At 43.1% G+C, this 20,898-nt stretch overlaps 1 protein-coding gene across 2 annotated transcripts in view; it reads left to right on the plus strand.

The window, feature by feature from the left end:
• The window catches only part of plxna1b (plexin A1b), a 268,336-nt gene that overhangs the window by 166,038 nt on the left and 81,400 nt on the right, over window positions 1-20,898 (plus strand). For both annotated transcript variants that reach the window (XM_062997386.1, XM_062997387.1), the window contains exon 10: window positions 14,273-14,473. In XM_062997386.1, coding sequence (XP_062853456.1) covers window positions 14,273-14,473 — 201 coding nt within the window. The remainder of the gene's footprint in view (window positions 1-14,272; window positions 14,474-20,898) is intronic.

Here is a 20,898-nt window from a genome sequence, read left to right on the forward strand (position 1 = left end):
GAGTAGTGAATGCTGCTTTCATATGACTGCTGCTACGACAGACAGCACTCAGACTTCCACTTGGCTCTAATATACTTCAGTAGGAAAGCATCTTTAGATAAATGGAATGTGAGCTATCTGAGAGGAAGCTCTTACCCGAACCAGACCTGACTGATGTTTATTTGGATCTGATTCTGAACCCGTGCTGTGGAAGCAGCTGCTCCGTCTATGTATTTTTAGCCACGCCATTCATTCTGATCTGCTTCACATTCCCTCGCATGCATACATACATACATACCGTACCTTCATACCTTCCTCATTTCACACCGGTACTCTAGGATGAGTACCTCTCATCTGGCTAGCTCTTCGCCTGAAAATAGCCACAGACAGACAGTGAGAGTTTAGAATGGAGCAGACAGCAAACAGAAGTGGAGGACTGAGTCTTGGGGGAGTGAGGAGGGAGCTGAGAAGTCTTAAAACATTTATGAATGTTAAGTAAGGACAGTCACGTTACATCACTGCATAACAAAAGAAATACATGCTTGATTGTCGCACGAGATGGGCTCAATGAACCAGCTTGTGGAGAATATGAGGTTTTAGGTCATTTTCACCTCATTAACTGCAATCCTTTGTCCCTTATAAATATACAGTGATTGACACAAATGAATTGCCCCTCTGACTCCCTTTGTTGTTGGATATACCCGTCATACTACATGATTGTGGTTGCATGAAGGGACTGTTTTATAAAACCAAATTTGTCATTTCCCTTGGCTACAAAAGCTATTTCTTAGTGTTGTGCCTATCCCACTTTTTATTGTACCATTCCAAAATGGAAATGCTCCCTTCCTGTGCACCTCTTGTGACCTCTTTTGGCTTTACAGCACCCTCGCCGGCTGTGTAGGGCTGCACGATTGGGATGAAGAACCATACACAACTTACATTCATAAGTTGGAGTTAGACCAAAACTAATAAATACTGGTCTGGGTCATGGCAGCTCCGGTTTCAACGCAGGCATACATTGGACAAGGGCGCAAATGCCCTCCATACACTCTTCAGACGTGGTCAGTTTCGTGTGTGTAGACGCCGACATGCTAATATCACTGCTGAGATATGAGCCCGGATCTCAACGGTGTTGGGCCAGCTCCTCTTCGATGGGTCATGATGAGAATTTCTTTGCTTGATGCCCCAGTATGAAGAGCTCTGACCTTCTGACCTTGTTGCGTTCAGTGGTTTTGAGAGTAGCTTTGACATAATGGTTACGTCTTGATTATTATACTTTGCTGTAATGAACTGTGAGAAACTGATTTTTGTTTAATATAGGTCTGGTTTCTGGCTGTTGCCTCACAGCAGAAAGGTCCTGGGTTTGATTCCCAGATGGAGCGGACTGGGAATAACTACTGGTCTGGGTCATGGCAGCTTTGGTTACAAGGCAGGCATACATTGTACAGGGCTTCGACCATCCCCTCATCAGACATGGTCAATTATATGTGTGTAGATGTCGAACGGCTAATATCACTGCTGAGATTTGAGCCTGGATCCCAGCGGTGTTGGGCTGGCGCTTCTTCAATGGGTCATGATGGGAATTTTTTGCTTGATGCCCCAGTATGAAGAGCTCTGAGATTCTGATCTTGTTGTGTTGTGTTCAGTGTTTTCTGGTTTTGATATTGATGTTCGGGTGGCACGGTGGCTCGGTGGGTAGCACTGTCGCCTCACAGCAAGAAGGTCCTGGGTATGAGTGGATCAGACACATTAATGCTGATGTAGTTTTTAAACACCTCACTGTCACTGCTGGACAGAGAGTAGTCCACCAACCAAAAATATCCAGCCAACAGCGCCCAGTGGGCAGCGTGACCACTGATGAAGGTCTAGCAGATGACCAACTCAAACAGCAGCAATAGATGAGCGATCGTCTCTGACTTTACATCTACAAGTTGGACCAACTAGGTAGGAGTGTCTAAATAGTGTTTGGTCAGTGCTTCTTCAATGGGTCATGATGGGAATTTATTTGCTTAAAATAATCTAATCAAAATAATTAGATAATAAATAATAATAATATTATTTATAATAATATTAATCTAATCAAAGTCTAATCCACTTTGAATAATTAAACCAGACGATGTGACTGTCACACTTCCTGCCCTGTTTCATATATATACACACTGATCAGCTATAACATTTAAACCACCTCCTTGTTTCTACACTCACTATCCATTTTATCAGCTCCACTTACCATATAGAAGCACTTTGTAGTTCTACAATTACTGACTGTAGTCCATCTGTTTCTCTGCATGCTTTGTTAGCCCCCTTTCACCCTGTTCTTCAATGGTCAGGACCCCCACAGGACCACTACAGAGCAGGTATTATTTAGGTGGTGGATCATTCTCAGCACTGCAGTGACACTGACATGGTGGTGTGTTGTGCTGGTATGAGTGGATCAGACACAGCAGCTCTGCTGGAGTTTTTAAATACCATGTCCACTCACTGTCCACTCTGTATTAGATGATCACAGGACGCTGCCCACGGGGTGCTGTTGGCTGGATATTTTTTTGGTTGGTGGACTATTCTCAGTCCAGCAGTGACAGTGAGGTGTTTAAAAACTCCAGCAGTGCTGCTGTGTCTTATCCACTCATACCAGCACAACGCACACTAACACACCACCATCATGTCAGTGTCACTGCAGTACTGAGAATGATCCACCACCTAAATAATACCTGCTCTGTGGTGATCCTGTGGGGGTCCTGACCATTGAAGAACAGCAGGCTAAAAAAGTATGTAGAGAAACAGATGGACTACAGTCAGTAATTGTAGAACTTCAAAGTGCTTCTATATGGTAAGTGGAGCTGATAAAATGGACAATGTGTGTAGAAACAAGGAGGTGGTCATAATGTTATGGCTGATCAGTGTATATGTATGTATATGTGTATATATACAGTGTATCACAAAAGTGAGTACACCCCTCACATTTCTGCAAATATTTCATTATATCTTTTCATGGGACAACACTATAGACATGAAACTTGGATATAACTTAGAGTAGTCAGTGTACAACTTGTATAGCAGTGTAGATTTACTGTCTTCTGAAAATAACTCAACACACAGCCATTAATGTCTAAATAGCTGGCAACATAAGTGAGTACACCCCACAGTGAACATGTCCAAATTGTGCCCAAATGTGTCGTCGTCCCTCCCTGGTGTCATGTGTCAAGGTCCCAGGTGTAAATGGGGAGCAGGGCTGTTAAATTTGGTGTTTTGGGTACAATTCTCTCATACTGGCCACTGGATATTCAACATGGCACCTCATGGCAAAGAACTCTCTGAGGATGTGAGAAATAGAATTGTTGCTCTCCACAAAGATGGCCTGGGCTATAAGAAGATTGCTAACACCCTGAAACTGAGCTACAGCATGGTGGCCAAGGTCATACAGCGGTTTTCCAGGACAGGTTCCACTCGGAACAGGCTTCGCCAGGGTCGACCAAAGAAGTTGAGTCCACGTGTTTGGCGTCATATCCAGAGGTTGGCTTTAAAAAATAGACACATGAGTGCTGCCAGCATTGCTGCAGAGGTTGAAGACGTGGGAGGTCAGCCTGTCGGTGCTCAGACCATACGCCGCACACTGCATCAACTCGGTCTGCATGGTCGTCATCCCAGTAGGAAGCTGACGCACAAGAAAGCCCGCAAACAGTTTGCTGAAAACAAGCAGTCCAAGAACATGGATTACTGGAATGCCCTGTGGTCTGACGAGACCAAGATAAACTTGTTTGGCTCAGATGGTGTCCAGCATGTGTGGCGGCACCCTGGTGAGAAGTACCAAGACAACTGTATCTTGCCTACAGTCAAGCATGGTGGTGGTAGCATCATGGTCTTGGGCTGCATGAGTGTTGCTGGCACTGGGGAGCTGCAGTTCATTGAGGGAAACATGAATTCCAACATGTACTGTGACATTCTGAAACAGAGCATGATCCCCTCCCTTCGAAAACTGGGCCTCATGGCAGTTTTCCAACAGGATAACGACCCCAAACACAACCTCCAAGATGACAACTGCCTTGCTGAGGAAGCTGAAGGTAAAGGTGATGGACTAAACCCAATTGAGCACCTGTGGCGCATCCTCAAGTGGAAGGTGGAGGAGTTCAAGGTGTCTAACATCCACCAGCTCCGTGATGTCATCATGGAGGAGTGGAAGAGGATTCCAGTAGCAACCTGTGCAGCTCTGGTGAATTCCATGCCCAGGAGGGTTAAGGCAGTGCTGGATAATAATGGTGGTCACACAAAATATTGACAATTTGGGCACAATTTGGACATGTTCACTGTGGGGGTGTACTCACTTATGTTGCCAGCCATTTAGACATTAATGGCTGTGTGTTGAGTTATTTTCAGAAGACAGTAAATCTACACTGCTATACAAGTTGTACACTGACTACTCTAAGTTATATCCAAGTTTCATGTCTATAGTGTTGTCCCATGAAAAGATATAATAAAATATTTGCAGAAATGTGAGGGGTGTACTCACTTTTGTGATACACTGTATATATATATACATATATACACACAGAAGGAGAGAGAGAGAGAGCTGGACGCCATGCAGCGGGAACTGAATGACCATGTCCTGCTGCACTGTTATTAATAATGCTATCTCTTCTACTGGATCAGTCGTTTTATGATCGTGAGGTCCCCCTGAAGAGCGGGTCATTTCTGCTCCAGTGCGATCCGAACGTGTTTTGCTGGAAATTATTCATTTACTGACTGCATAATGAGGCTCTAACATCGAAATGATGTTATTAGATTAGTCGAGTCAGCATAATGACTCAGTTCTGATCAGAGTGAAAAAAATGGCTGATTTGCTTCATTAGGCTTATTCCGACAGATCGGCTTCAATCTTTGCTTAATCACACAAGACTTTTGGCTGGAAGGATCGTAAGTGGAAAACGTACAACATTGTTGGGAGGAAACGTATCCATCACGCACTACTCAGGAGCGATTTAGCACCGTTTTGCGCTTTCTTGTGGTTCGAAGCGTCGATTTAAATCACGTCATCTATCTGCGCATCACCAGACCTGGTTTGAGAGCGAGGTGGAAATGCTGACTAGTCTGACGTTGGGATTTAGGGCGACCGACAGCTTGCAAAGCAGGAATTCACCGCAGTCATAACAGCTACCTGGGGAGGCATTTCTGCTGAATCTGATGAGATTTTACAGCCATTTGCTTAAAACGTTCCAGCACAGCGGCCAGTGTCAAGCTGGTGAAGCGTTCTGCTGATGTTTCCACACTGTCTGTGTAGAACAGGAATGTCCAGTCGTTCAGGTTTTCATGTGAACCGAGCATGAGGTTTCTCATCAGTTTATTTGTTTGGTTGATTAAACTACAGTTTTGTTAGATTAAGTGTAATCTAACAAACACGGTTTGCATATGAGATTGGACATTACTCGTACTTCAGCCTGTCACTGCTGGTTGATTAGTATGAAGCCTCCTCATAGCGGGCGTGTGAGAGAGGAGAGGCTGATGTTTCCAAAAGCGTTCCTCCATCCACTATCGGGGTTGCCACAGTATTTTGATTCTGGTCTGTATACTAGACTTGGCCCAGTTTTTACACCGGATGCCTTTCCAGACACAAACCTTCTTATTTTTTCGGGCTTGTGACCGGCGCAAAGAGCGCACTGACACATGCAGCTCTTAAAGCCTAGACTGTTTGTCCCCGCATCCTCCCCACCAGTCATAGCCACCTAGCCTTTAGCACTGGATGGGCATGGTAGTGAGGTAGAGTATTTTACTAATGTGCCACCTGGGCACACCCAAATCTGCATTATAACATTTGTTAACTTGGTTATTATTTTTTAAACGCATCTTATAATAATAATAATGCATTTTATTATAATTATAATTATAATAGTTAACTATAAACAAGAAAAAATTCTAATATAAATGAAAAGGTGGGGAAAAAAAAAAAATTTATATTATGTATTAAATATAAAATCTCTTAAATATAAATGAAGAAATGAAGCTAGAAAAAAAATCTACATTATAATAAATATAAATAAATATATTATAAAATTATTATATTATTTAATTATTATAATAAAAACAAACAAATCTAAATTATAATTGAACAAATGAAGCTGGACAAACATTACATTATAATAAACATATACATATATTATAAAATTATTGTTATTTAATCCCCCCTTTATCTCCGCTCATGTTCCTCCTTGACAATTTTTAAGAAGCAATTAAAAACTTATCTCTTTAGAACTGCTTTCCATAATTCTTAGTTTTATTGAATACTTGTTTTTAATTTGTTTTTATTCTCAATATTTGCAGTAGTACTATTTACTTTCTTATGTTTTATTACTCGTTTTATACCTTTTCTGTTGTTCTCTTTTAATTTCTTTGATGTGTAAAGTGTCCTTGTGTATCCTGAAAGGCGCTTATAAATAAAATTCTATTATTATTATTATTATTATTATTATTATAATAAAAATTAAAAATAAAAATAAAAATATACATAAATATATAAAAAAAAATTATAATTGAAAAATGAAGCTGGAAAAATCTACATTCTTATATATATATATATATATATATATATATATATATATATAATATGTATACATATATAATATTTATATATATATATATATATATATATATATATATATATATATATATATATATATATATATATATATATATATATATATATATATATATATATATATATATATATATATATACACACACACACACATTGACTTATGGACACACAAATCTGAAAAAGGAAAGAACTATGGGACGCTTGGGTGGCTCAGCAGTCTAACACACTAGCCTTCCACCCAGAATAGTTCAAGCCCCTGAATTCGGGTCTTAGCTGTGCTACTGGTCTGGTGGTTTGCTGTGTCTGAGAGAGAGAAGTTCGGCTACGGTTCCTCCATACTGTCTTTGCTACAGTGACTCCCGCTGTCTGGTCCAGGCTCCAGCGCAAGCAGTGGAGGAATACATGGAGTAAAGTGTGTTCCCCCATACGTGGAAGCAACAATGCTAGAAATGGGTGTGGGGTACTGCCAAATAGAAAGAGAGAAGTGGGTTGGCTGGTGGTGGTTGAGCTTGTGCACACAGGAGCATTTTTTTTGCCACCGTCTCTTAATTTAGTAGCCTGTCAGGTTATTTCCATCCTGGAGATGCTCTTCTCATGCTTACTCGTTCGTTCAACTTCATTCCATCCATCAAAGCATCTCTCTCTCTCTCGCACTCTCTCTCTCTCTCTCGCACTCTCTCTCTCTCTCTCGCACTCTCTCTCTCTCTCTCTCTCTCTCTCTCTCTCTCTCTCGCTCGCTCACTCGCGCACCTTGTAGCCTAATGAGCTTGCCTGAGCTGTTCCGCCAAAAAAAATATGCTAGCAACAACATGCGAAAGGCAACATGAAAGCCGACGAAAGGAGCAAAAAGAGAGGGAATTTATTTATTTATTTATTTCCTCCGCCTGGCTGACAGCTATCTGAGTCGACGTGTCTTCAAGGATACGGCGGATCTCACGGCGGCTGAATGGCGGCGCCAACGTTCATTCTTTCACTTTCTAAATATTCCATCATGCTTTTTGCCTCGGTTGATTAGCCAGGATCAACAGATTTATTCCTTCAGCGAGCTTAAACGGCGTCTATTCCAAATTGCGCTTCTCCCAAAAGCCCTCTGGGTTCCTTCAAAAACATGGCCGTTAGTCACTGGCGGTGGTCTGTTGACAACCCGGCTGGTTCTTTGATAATCGCAGACTTTGATTTGTGTTGCTGCTTTTTTCCTTGCCCACTCGCCCTTGGCCTTATCGGAGCGCAGCACATCGCCGCTGACGTTAATTATAGATTAATCTGCTCTCTCTGTGCCCACGCTGGGCAGCCGGCTCATTACATATGCGCCGTGTTGCTTTTTCGAAGGTAAAAAAAAAAAATAGACGTTTTGAAGGTCTTATTTTTTGTGCATTTTCTTTTTATTTATTAATTCTCAGATATTGATTTGTTGACTTGTTTTCCATCAGAGTTTTATTCATTTAGGCTGTGGGTACGTCAGGGGTCTGTTGTTTGGTTCGTTATTGTAATACCAGCCTGATAATGACGTGAACTGCCACCTGGAAAGACTAGCGAGTGAAAGTTTGCGCAGCCAGAAACCAGTAATAAATGCAGACTTGGGCGTTCAGGTGGCACAGCAGTAAAATACTCTACCTCACCACTATACCATCACCCGACCAGTGCTAAAGACCAGTTGGGGCTAAGACGGGGGCAACCAAAAGATATTGGATGGGTGAACGCTATTGAAAACATCTGCCTCTCCTCTCACACACACACGCTATGAGGAGGCTTTATACTACTCAACCAGCGGTGACATTCCAGCGATGTCCGATCATTTGAAACAACTGTTAGCTGGGAAGACTAGCAGGAAGACTAGCGAGTGAAAGTCCGCACAGCCACAAACCACTAATAATGCAGATTTGGGTCCTTAGGTGGCGCAGTGGTAAAATACTTCACCTCACCACTATGCCATTGCTCGACCAGTGCTAAAGGCCAGTTGGCTATGTCTGGTGGGGTGGATGGGGGGGGACAAACAGCCTAGGCTTTAAGAGGTGCATGTGTCTGTGCGCTCTCAGCGCCGGTCCCAAGCCCTGTGCCAAGTCTGGTATACGGACCAGAATCGAAATACTGTGGTGACCCCGAAACGCTTTTGAACGCTCTCTTACACACACCCGCTATGAAGACTTCGTGCTAATCATCCAGCGGTGTTTAGCATTTTAGTGATGTCTGATCATGTGCTACAACTGTTAGCTGTGAGGACTAGCTGGAAGACTAGTGAGTAAAAGTCTAGACAGCCACAAACCAGTAATAATGCAGATTTGGGTCCTCAGGTGGCGCAGCGGTAAAATACTCCACCTCACTACTATGCCATCGCCTGACCAGTGCTAAAGGCCAGTTGGCTATGTCTGGTGGGGAGGATGTGGGGGGGGGGGGCAGCCTAGACTTTCTCAGAGATGCATGTGTCGGTGCTCTCTTAGTGCTGGTCCCAAGCCCTGTGCCAAGTCTGGTATACGGACCAGAATCGAAATACTGTGGTGACCCCGAAACGCTATTGAAAACATCTGCCTCTCCCCTCACACACACCTGCTATGAAGACTTCGTTCTAATTGACCAGCGGTGTTAAGCTCTACATCACTACTATGCCATTGACTTCCTAAGAGATGCATGTGTCGGTGCGCTCTCCGGTGTCTAAGTGGGTAGCACTGTCGCCTCACAGCAAGAAGGTCCTGGTTTCGATCCCCAGGTGGGGCGGTCCGGGTCCCTTGTGTGCAGAGTTTGCATGTTCTCCCTGTTCCTGTCTTGAATGTAACCAAAGTGTAAAACGTGACGTTAAACAAACAAACTGTGTGCTCTCAGTGCCGGTCCCACGCCTGGAAAAATAAGGAGGTTTGTGTCCAGAGGGGCATTGGGTGTAAAAACTGTGCCAAGTCTGGTATACAGACCAGAATTGAAACACTACCCCACAACCCCAGATAGCCAGTGGATGGGTGAACAATATTGAAAACTTGTGAAGGCTTAATACTAATCAACCAGCAGTGACTATCAAGCGATGTCCAATCATCTGCTACAGCTGTTTTACCTCTGAAGACTAGCAGGAAGACTGGCGAGTGAACGTCCGCACAGCCACAAGTCAGCACTCCTGACTCTCTTATTGAGCTTAAATGTTTGTCTGGCCCTGTTTTCCCACGCAGACCTTTAAACCAAGTCAGCACGGACATGAGTGCTGACCACCCGGTAATGTGGTTAACCTTGGACTCAGGAGAAATAGCAAGCGTTCCCCACACACACGCACACACACACTCATATATAAACTTGCAGAACCAGCGAGTTTGACCCCAAAACGCCCTCCATTTGAGCATAAAATGCTGGTGCCTGGCAGAACCGCTCAGCAGAGAAGAACTTGTAGGGGATGAAAGGCATTCCTCTGGTTTTGAGGTATGGTTGCTGGCTGGCTGGCTGGTGTGTGAAGTGTTTTATTGGGAGCCATGCCCTGTTTAGACAACATTAGGAGCTCCTGTCTGGAGTTTTTTTCCCCTCTTTTAGTTCATGTAGGAATTGCAAAACCAGGTGAGAGTGGTTATTATTTATATACACTATCTGGTCAAAAATATCTGGACGCCAGACCATGAGCTTGTTGGACATCCCATTTCATCGACAAATGCTATTAAAATACAGTGACCTCTATGTAATATGTTTTTAGCTATAACAACAGCCACTCTTCTGAGAAGGCTCCTCTCCAGACTTTGAAGTATGTCTGTGGGAATTTGTGCCCATTCAGTCAAAAGAGCATTTGTATCGTTGAGCATTAATTGATTGATTGTTCCGGGTTCATTCCAAAGCTGTTCAGTAGGGCGTGAGGTCAGGGCTCTGTGCTTTTTTTCTCATGTCTTTATAGAGCTTGCTTTGTGCACAGGGGTGCAGTTATGCTGGAACAGGATAGGTCCTTCCCTAAACCCCAGATAGCCACAGCATCGCCACTGCCTTAGCGTTCCTAGCCTATGTAGCCAACAGTGCCCTCTAGTGCTCAGACAGGTAAACATCTGTTGACGTCTTGACATCTTTGACCTAACATTGTGTCTACATAATGTTAGGGCAGGTGTAGCCTAGTGGTTAAGGTATTGGTCTAGTAATCAAAAGATCGTTGGTTCAAACCCCACCAGTGCCAGGTTGCCACTGTTGGGCCCTTAACCCTCAATTGCTCAGACAATAACCGTATCCTGCTAACACTTATACACGAGCTAAGAGATGTGCACAGTTGTCCACGAGGAATGCCAATACTCTCTAGGACTCCTGGTCTCATCAAAGTCTGGAGTTGTAGTCTCCACCCCATTAGCTAAGCCCTGCTCCCTTCATCTACTTACTATCCCTCGTTCCTTTATCTTCTGACCAGCACACACTGTTCAGACCTTTAGAATACACGTGTTCCTCATTACAGGCCCATTAGAAGTTCCACGTGTGTTTGTGGTCGCGTTCCTTCATAAATCGAAACACCTGATACGCCTGAGAAGGAACCAGGATGATGTACGATTATTTAGTGCTCTGTAGTGTATCGTGCTTCTAGCTGAGATTAAATAGAGATGGATTGATCAGGAGGGAATAGCGCTGAGTAAAAGAGACTCGTCTTTCCTCCTCCGGAGTTGCGTTGCATCCCGGAGCAGGAGGCGAGGCGGTCGGGCCTATTAGACCCGTTTTAATTTCCTGAGTTTGCTCAGCGTAATCCCCTGTCTGCCATTACACACAGCCAAAGCTGAGTAAGCCAATCGGCAAACACACAGATGACTGCCTAAGCCAATGAGCAAACACACAGATGATGGCGAGCCATTCGATCAACATTCGGATGTTTGATGGCGGGAAGTGAAACTGTTGCCTTTACGTACCACTGCTTTATGATGGAGCAGAGAACTGGACATGATGAAGAATATAAGTGTGTGTGTGTGTGTGTGTAAGTCTGGGTGATTATTCATGTTTGTTCGCTGACTCACACTCACACGGTGATGTTTATGAAATTGGAACACGTCCAGCCGCGTCCTCGTGAGCGTTTTTGTGTTTTGGCTGCCTTCGTTACACCTGCTGGTGCGGAGTGGCCAACACATGACAAAAGAACTGTAGTGACATCACTTGGACAGGCATCAGCAGCTATCTACACCCGGTCTCACACACTCACACACACGCAGGGGCCAGGTAGGTGGATCCCGCCGTCATATGGCTCCAATCTGCAGTTTTAATCAGGGCATGTTGTGCTTGCCTGATTTCAGCTCGGTCCCTCAGTGTGAAGGAGGAGCAAAGTTCAGCCGCCTCTTCCCCCCCCTCCTCTCGAACTGAACATGTTTTTCCTCTGAATTGGTCTGGCGTGCGCTCAGGCCCGTCACACTCATTACATAATTGCCTAACCACAAGCATTCGATCACACCACAATCACTTCTCATGGTTCTGTAGCAGCTGGAGGAACGAACGGGAAGCAGTCGTGCTAAGGCAAACGAACTAGCCGAACGTGAAGTGGTCTGGCTGCGTGTGATACACTGGGTCGGTCTGTTCCTCTTTATTATTATTCGTTCAACCTAGTGTTTATTGCATAACCTGCTGTATGGTCAAACGCTGTAGTGTAGACCAGACTTTCTCAACCCTTGAGACCGTTCTTAACCATCTGGCTTTGTCAGGATGTGCCGTCCAAAAATATTTTGACATTGACGTAATAAATAAAATGAATACAAGTTGTGTGTGTGCAGTAGCCGACTGCATCTTCTCACCTGCACTAGGCGAGTTCATATGTGGATCAGCTTTGTGCACGGAGAGACACACCCTAATTCTATTATCCCTCGTCTCTGTGCGGGCCTCATCAATCAGCCAGCAGAGGTCGTTATTGTGTCGGTCATTTTTCATGTAGGCGCCCAGCCTGCCGGTAACAGAGCTAAGAAACGAACCAATGAGTTTGAGATGTCAGCTCTGGTGTGCTATTGTGTTTTACCTCTGCACCACATGAGCGCCCAGACCATTGGGCATAGAGTCAAGTCAATTTTATTTGTATAGCGCTTTTTACAATGGACATTGTCTTTAAACAACTTTACAGACTCCAGGACCAACAGACCAAAAACCCCTATTGAGCAAGCCGAGGGCGACAGTGGCAAGAAAAAACTCCATTAAAATACAGGAAGAAACCTTGAGAGGAACCAGACTCAGCAGGGACCCCCATCCTTCTTGGGGTGGCCTGGAAGACAACTTAAATGAGCAGAATCCACATAAATCATACATACACAAAATTACATTAAATGTAAAGTTAACTGGCAAACTAGCAAAATAATAATAATAAAGTAATTGGAGTTCTTCATTATGCAGTCCAGTTTGTGATAAAGTCCACAGTGAGTTCTTGACATTTTTTTTGGTGCAAACACGCCAGGGTCCCGCAGGAGCAGCATTGTTGGCACGGCAGTCTAGACAACCTCGGGTGGGTAAACAGGTTTTGGATGTTTTTGAAAAATGAAAACCCTGAAGTTTCATATAGCGGCATTGCAGTTCTCTAGGACTCCTGGACTCTTCCTCACTTCTCTACAATGTATATGAATATGAGGTGACTGAGCTTTTTGAGACTGACTTACATTAAGAACAAGTACAGGGAGCGACTGAGCGCTGAAGACCCGGAGCTCCGTGTCCGCCTCTAATCCATCCCTGCCACAACAGGACGGTCGTAGAGCATCGTCTCAGGCCCAGGTTTCCCAATGATAGTAAATCACAGTTGATGGTTTACCCCAACAACCTTTCTTTTAATGACCGTGTGTGTGTGTGTGTGTGTGTGTGTGTGTGTGTGTGTGTGTGTGTGTGTGTGTGTGTGTGTGTGTGTTGGCCGTCAAAGTGATGCATGGTGTATGCTCCCGTGATACATATTACACCAGTATGACTCCAGCACTTGTATACTTTTAAAGGGTGCCGTGTCTGAAAAAAAGGTTGAGAAACACTAGTAGAGGCAACCAAGGTCAAATGAAGATTTCTTTTGGAGAGTGTAAAGAATTAAGCAACCTCTGCGACCAACCATGAAATAAAAAAATTTCTCTGAAAATGTTACTGCACAGTTATTTTATGTTTGTTGAACTTAAGAAACATGGCGCTCGAGTGGCGCGGCAGTCTGTTACGCTAGCCCAACACCACTGAGATCCTAAACAGAAGAAATGCCTAAGCGCGTGTGTCACCCAGTGTGTCCCGGTAAAACTGGATCTGCTTAAGATAGTAGTAATCGTATTATTAGGATACCCAATATGGACAAAAGTATTAGGACCCAGCAATACAAATGCTCTTTGACTAAATTGGCACAAATTCCCACAGACATACTTAAAAGTCTTGTGAGAGGCCTTCCCAGAAAAGTGGCTGTTATAGCTGAAAGATCACAATAGAGGTCACTGTATTTGAATGGGATGAAATGGGATGTCCAACAGGCTCATGGTCATGTGTCCATATACTTTTGGCCATATAGTGGATATTGGTAAATGGTTCTATGATGTTCTGTAATGCTGCATATGTAGACAGAAAACACAGATGATGTGCAAATATTCCTACAGTAGTAGCCTGATGGTTAAGGTACTGGACTAGTAATCAAAAGGCCACTGGTTCAAGCCCCACCACTGGCAGGTTAATAAGCAAGGCCCTTAACCCTCAGTTGCTTAGACTGTATACTGTCACAGTACTGTAAGTCACCATTGATAAAAATCATCTGCCAAATGGCAAAAATGTATTTATCATATCTGTTCTCTTTTTCAGGATTGCCCTCAGATCCTGCCCTCGACTCAGATCTACATCCCGGTGGGGGTAACGAAACCCATCACCCTGGCCGCCCGCAACCTTCCGCAGCCACAGTCAGGCCAGAAGAACTACGAGTGTATCTTTCACATCCAGGGCGAGACCCACAGCGTCACTGCCCTGCGCTTTAACAGCTCCAGCATCCAGTGCCAGAAAACCATAGTGAGTATACACACACACACACACACACACACACACTGCTCAAACCTATGATGACAGATCATCCATCTTACTCTGTACTAGAGGGAAGCAGCAACGTTTTGTTCCAACATGCGACGTGTTCCTCCTCTTCCTTCACATTTTCAGGCTCAGTAGAGCGCAGCCACACACGGGCACACACCCAGCCCTGACAAATCCTGTCTGCATCGTGCACCCAACACTCTACTGTTCTGTGTGTAGGATCAGAATGTCAGGGACAGTCGCATTCGCATGTCCGAAGTTAACACAAGGATGCGAATCCAGTCAATTGAACAGCGTGAACCTTTAAGAGATGATAACTTGTATAAGGTGGAGGGACAGAATAATTTTAACATCACATAAACAAGAAGCTCGACACTGAAGCGTCTAAACTATAATCAGGAGTTCATTTAGATCAGTCGGTCATTAACGACATGCATCAGCCTTAAAAGAGCCCTGTGATCATTAGCAACATGATGCAACTAAGAGATCAGAAGAGAATTCGATTAGCAGATGTTTACATTGCAAGCGCACCGTTCCCATTCATTAAAAAGGATTTCATATCTTGAAGGCATGGAACAGTGACCCGGATGGACGGCACTGTACAGGATGTCCCAAAAGTAGACCAAATAATTAACCCCTATAACAAAGAGTGGCCAATTAGAAAGGAGGATGGGGGTCCCTGCTGAGTCTGATTCCTCTTAAGGTTTCCTTCTGTAATTTTAGGGAAGTTTTTCCTTGCCACTGTCGCCCCCGGTTTGCTCAACAGGGATTTTTGGTCTGTCGGTCCTGGATTATGTCTATTGTAAAAAGTGCTATACAAATAAATTTTACTTGACTTGAAAGACGGCTAATTCGTGTAAACCCTGCACCCCTTAAACCAGGGATGTCCTTAACCACCAGGTTTTAACAAGCCGAAAGTATTTGGACACCTGGCCATGAGCTTCTCACAAAACTACAGTTTCGTCTGTTGGAATTTGTGCCTATTCAGTCAAAACAGCATTTGTATGGCTGGGCACTGATGTTGGTCAAGAAAGCCTCAATTGATGTTCCGCAGACGCTTTGGGAATATTCCTGTCGTCCCTGTGATCCAAACTGAAGCCGTGTCTGAGTTTTATCCTCACTATCAAGCTTATAATAAGTTTCAGTTTTGTATATTTAATAGTAGACACTATAGTAGACCCCCCCCCACTCTATTCACAGCGGGGAATTTGGAGTCTGGTGTTCATTAGTAACGTTTTAACATGAATGTTTGGACTCGTAGCATTCGTAGCATCTCATTTGTGTCTGCTCATACCTGTCAGCCTGCAGTCCAAACAGGCCTGCACTGCGTTCGGACGGTACAGCTTGAAACGAACCAAGAAGGGACCACCTTACTCGGAGTGCTCATGGGAAATGTAGTTTTATAGTCACATAGCTGTATAACATAGCTGATCATTTAAATGATCTGTTTAATGAAAGATTGACAGCTGTAAACCTCTGGAAACAGTTCTGGCACCATGTTAATTAAACATCCTGGAAGAAAACAAAGATCATGTGACACATTTTAAAAATATTAAAAAATAATCATGAGCACTGTGTAGAATTATCTACTGGCTGTGTTTCAATAATGATTTATTAGGATGAACGCTGTTAAAAATGAACATTATGGGGCATTCGAGTGGAGAGGAGTGTAAGTACGCCGAGATGCGTCTTGATCTGTGGTAGATGTTGGTACATCCACTACAGATCCAGTTCTCAGAGATTGGGCTAAAAAAACATCGAAGCTTTTCTCCAAAGCTTGCTCTTCACCGTTAGTTGAAGAGAGATAAAGAAGCGCTCATCCATTATCACCGTTTCTACCAGCTTTAGTCCGACACCAGACACAACGGTAGAAATTGGGCTGAGAGAGAAAGCAGGGTGGAGACGGAGGAACAAAAGGAATTCTCTTGTCCGGCCGCTGATAGCGGGCAGCAGGTGTGTGTATGTGCGGGTGATGGAGGAAGCACAGGTCCCCGATGAGAACCAATTAGAGGAGACACAGATAAAATGATGATGAATTACAGTCAGACGGAGGAGAAGGAAACCGGCCAAGACAGAAGAGAGTTGAAGGAGGCAAGGAGGGACGAGCAAAGTGCCTGCAAAGAGAGAGAGAGAGAGTGCGAGAGAGAAGCTTAAAAATAGCTAAAACTGTACCGGCTAGAACCGCCCAGAATGCAGCAGTACAGTATAGTGAAAGCAGATGTGGCTGCACCTGACATCTGCTCATCAAAGCCAAGTGAGAGGTTTCAATTGAGGAAAAGAGACGACGGGATTAAGTAAAGAAGGATAAGAGGGTTCGAGGCGTGAGCTTCTTGAATGATCTGCCTCGTCCGCTCATTCGTCAGTATGTACATGCGTACTCGCCAGCTCCTCGGTGTATTTGTATTCGCATGTGGTTCTGCATATGTGCTCATCGCCGACTACGGCTGAGAACTTCATTACCCAGATTACTATCATCATTTACTTCTTCAAATGACTGGTTCACGACTTCCTCCCACTGCAGGGGTCACATGTACCAGCTGTGCTTAATCTACAACTCGGTCTAGTCGTATCGGAATGATTAAAGTACAGCTTGAGCGCTGCTAGGACTGACTGATGTTGTACGATTATGTATTATGGTCTTTTATTAGTAGCTTTTATTTTTAAATTATTCAATTAATTTTCTTTCTTTTTTTGCTTACTTTAGCATCATATTAAAAAATTCGACTTGCTAATTAAAAAGTGCATAGTTGACCCAAAAAGACAACAGTCCAAGAATACAAATCTGCTGAAAACCCTGTTAGAGCCAAAGGTGTTTTTTATTTTAAGAAATAAATAAGGTTTTTAATTGTTTTTTGAAGACAGCGAGAGACTCAGATGTTCAGACAGACAAGGGAAGCTCGTTCCACCACTTGGGTGCAAGTGCAGAGAAGAGCCTTGATGCGTGTCTTCCTTGAGTTCTGGATAGGGGATCAAGTCGAGCGAGACTAGTGGCTCGAAGGTTGCGTGGTACAGAGTGGGGTTTTATTAGACCTCAACGGTAGCTTGGGGCTTTGTAGGTGAGCATCAGTGTTTTAAACTGAATGCGTGCAGCTACAGGAAGCCAGTGAAGAGAACACAGCAGTGGCGTGATGTGGCAGCGTTTAGGTTGGTTACAAACCAGCAGAGCAGGTGCATTTTGGATGAGTTGTGATGATTTAATAGTGAACATAAGAGCACCTGCCAGGAGGGAGTTGCAGTAGTCCAATCGTGAGATTAAAGTGACTGGACAGGAATCTGAGTAGCTTCCATGGATAGAAATGGATGAATCTTCCTGATGTTGTAGAGGAGGAACTGGCACGATCTTGTCATGTTGGCTAAGTGAGGAGAGAAGGTCAGCTGGTTATCCAGGACAACACCAAGGCTTTGTACATTGTCAGATGGTCTGATCTGGGAGTCATCATAAGAGATGATTATTTAAATCTAGTCATGTCGAATATCAACTTTGGAGCCGTACAAGCCTCAAGGCCAAGTTCAAAGTTCTCTTTGTGCCCTAGAACTTGGTCAGCGAGTGTCTTAGTCCATTACGGTCAATCAGACCTGACGACGGTAGCTCAGGACTCCTGAGCCGGATTCCTCTTGCCAGTCGTCCAGCCAAGTTTCCTCGACCTTTCCATATCAAGCTTTTTTACTTCCAGCCTTGAAACCGGCTGTAGTAGAGTTACACCAACCAACAGTCTTTCTCAAGGAAAAAAACAAATCAGTGTGCTCTGTTCAAATAAATTCTACTTCTACATTATTTTGACTATTTCTGATACCTTGAAAAAGTTTCTGCTCTTCCAAGGTTACACAGCGTGAAGTGTGAATATGCACTTCTCTTTACAAATGAGACATAATAAGTTCAGTCTTTCTGTTAAGAACTGAACCTGAATTGAAAAGGCTTAAAAATGCAGATATTTGGCCGCTCAGGTGGCGCAGCGGTAAAAAGTACGCTAGCACGCCAGAGTTGGGGTTTCGAATACATCGTATCGAATCTCAGCTCTGCCTTCCCGACTGGGCTGGACGGCATGAACAACGATTGGCTGTTGTTCATTGGGGTAAAAGTCGGACCATAGGTCCTCATAACTGGTGCAACTGCGGCCCCTGCTGGCTGACTGATGGCGCCTGCACAGGGCTGAGGAATAATGCTGATGAGGGTGTGGCCCTCCGTACACAGTGCCTGTCAGTGTATGAACTCGACTCGTGCAGGTGAAAAATGCAGTATGTACTGACTGTACGTGCTGTACGTGTATGTCAGTTGTGAGGCGTCCTCAGTCAGCGGTGAAGGGTCGAATCAGTATAGAGGACATAATCGGGGTAATTGGCCACGACTAGATTAGGGGAGAAAAATTGGGGGCAAAAAATGCAGAGATTTGAAGCAAATCTTTGTAAAATAAGATACCGCACCACTAGCAGGAACACCCTGGACAGGGCACCAATCCATTGCAGGGCTTCGCCAATTCCAGTCTCAGTCATAGCCAATCATGTCTGTGTAACCTCCCATCTGGCTGATAGCTGTGATGAGCTAGCTCAACAAACCAGTTATATAAATAATACATGCTTAATGCTGGTCTTAAAATAAGCTTCATTTTTGCTACTTAGCAACACCCTGACTAGCAGCCACACGGTCTGGTGTTAACTTTACCTTCTAATTTGAGGAGCAACTTGGGAACATCTGGTGCAGCTGGATTAAGAGGAATGTTCGCTGCCCTACCGGTATGTTTCATCTCCGTGTCTCCAGCACGCTCGGGTATATCTCTGTATAACCTACACGCCAGATGATTAATCATATGCATATGAGGAGGCAATTAGACAGAGCCAGGCGTAGTGAACTGGAGTCTCCAAAACATAACATTAATGGAAGGTCACACCTCGCTCAGGTGAAAAATGGCTGTAAAATAAATCCCACCAGGCTGGGTTTTTCATCTTCAGAGAGGATATTTTTCACAAAGGCTGCACAAAGGAACCAGCCACACCTAGATACATGAACATTTAAGCAGAGTATATGAACAATTCTAGCTTCATACAGGGGCGAAGGAACCACAGAGGGGGAGGAAAGACTCCTGATTTTAAAATGCACTTTATTCGCTCATCCTCAATAAAATCTGTGGAACACACATATTAATTCACTGCTGTTCTTATAATGAATATTAATTATAGGTCTAAAACATTTTTCATATTAATAGAGCGCAGATGCAAGTCTGGCCTGTCTGCAGTCACATTTCATATTGTAAACGTGCAGCATTATAAAGTGCAATATTTGACAACAGAGACTCTAAACTGTTGAGGAGCTGAAGTCTTAAATCAGGCAAGAATGGAAACATTAAAAAGTTCATTTTTAAAGGTGATCTAACACAGTAGTAAACATGCTTCTGTCCCAACTATTTTGGAAAGTGTTGCAGCCATCCAATTAAAAATGACTATATACAAATATAGGTCAAAAAGAATGTGCAAATATTTGCTGGTCTGTTTTATTCCCCTGTCCAAAAATTTTTGGATTGGAGTTGTATTATAGTTGTATAAATGTTTAAAATTCACTTACAATTATTAATTAAATAATAAAATAATATCAGTAATAGTTAATTAAAATATAATATTTATTTTATTAATTTATTTATGTATTTATTATTAATAATAATACTAATAATTACTAAAGTATAATAATTATTTTATTAATTTATTTATATATTTATTATTAATAATAATACTAATAATTAGTAAATTCTAATTTATTTTATTTATTAATTTATATATTTATTATTAATAATACTAATAATAATTAGTAAAATATAATATTTATTTTTAAATGTACTTATATATTTATTTATTTAAATGTAATAATAATAATAAACTTAATTTATTATTATAATTTTTATTAATATCATATTAATATCCAGAATATCCTGTCTTCTTTTGGTTCTTTAAGCTTCTTAATAACTAGTTTACAGTTTCTCTTATTCTATCCACCTATCTTTTTGCTGCCCATTCTCTTCCTCCTTTACCTTCAAGCATAGTTGTCTTTTCCATTGAGTTAATTGCGGTTGTACAGTTGCAGCTGTCGGGTCAAGGTTGAGGCGCCTACATTAGTGATGGATGATTTGCATCGTATGTGAGACGGCTTCCTGCGAGGTGAGATGACGCTGATGGCGACTGTGCACGTGTCTGTTGGGAATGCGTGATAGTATCGGCTCTGCTTGGCCTGTGCGGGTGGGAGAAGAAGCAGAATTGCAGTAGGGAGATTGGCGAAGATTAGATTGGGAGGAAAATGCAGAAGAATATTAAATAGTGTGTTTATCATTTTAAAACTTTTATAACTGTGGTTCTGTTGGCTTGGATTATGGGTGTGAATCTTGCCACCTGAGTATCTAATCTGGTTGCCCAAAATCGTCTAC

Source organism: Trichomycterus rosablanca, chromosome 6 (assembly GCF_030014385.1).
Source record: "Trichomycterus rosablanca isolate fTriRos1 chromosome 6, fTriRos1.hap1, whole genome shotgun sequence".
Classification (NCBI taxonomy): domain Eukaryota; kingdom Metazoa; phylum Chordata; class Actinopteri; order Siluriformes; family Trichomycteridae; genus Trichomycterus; species Trichomycterus rosablanca.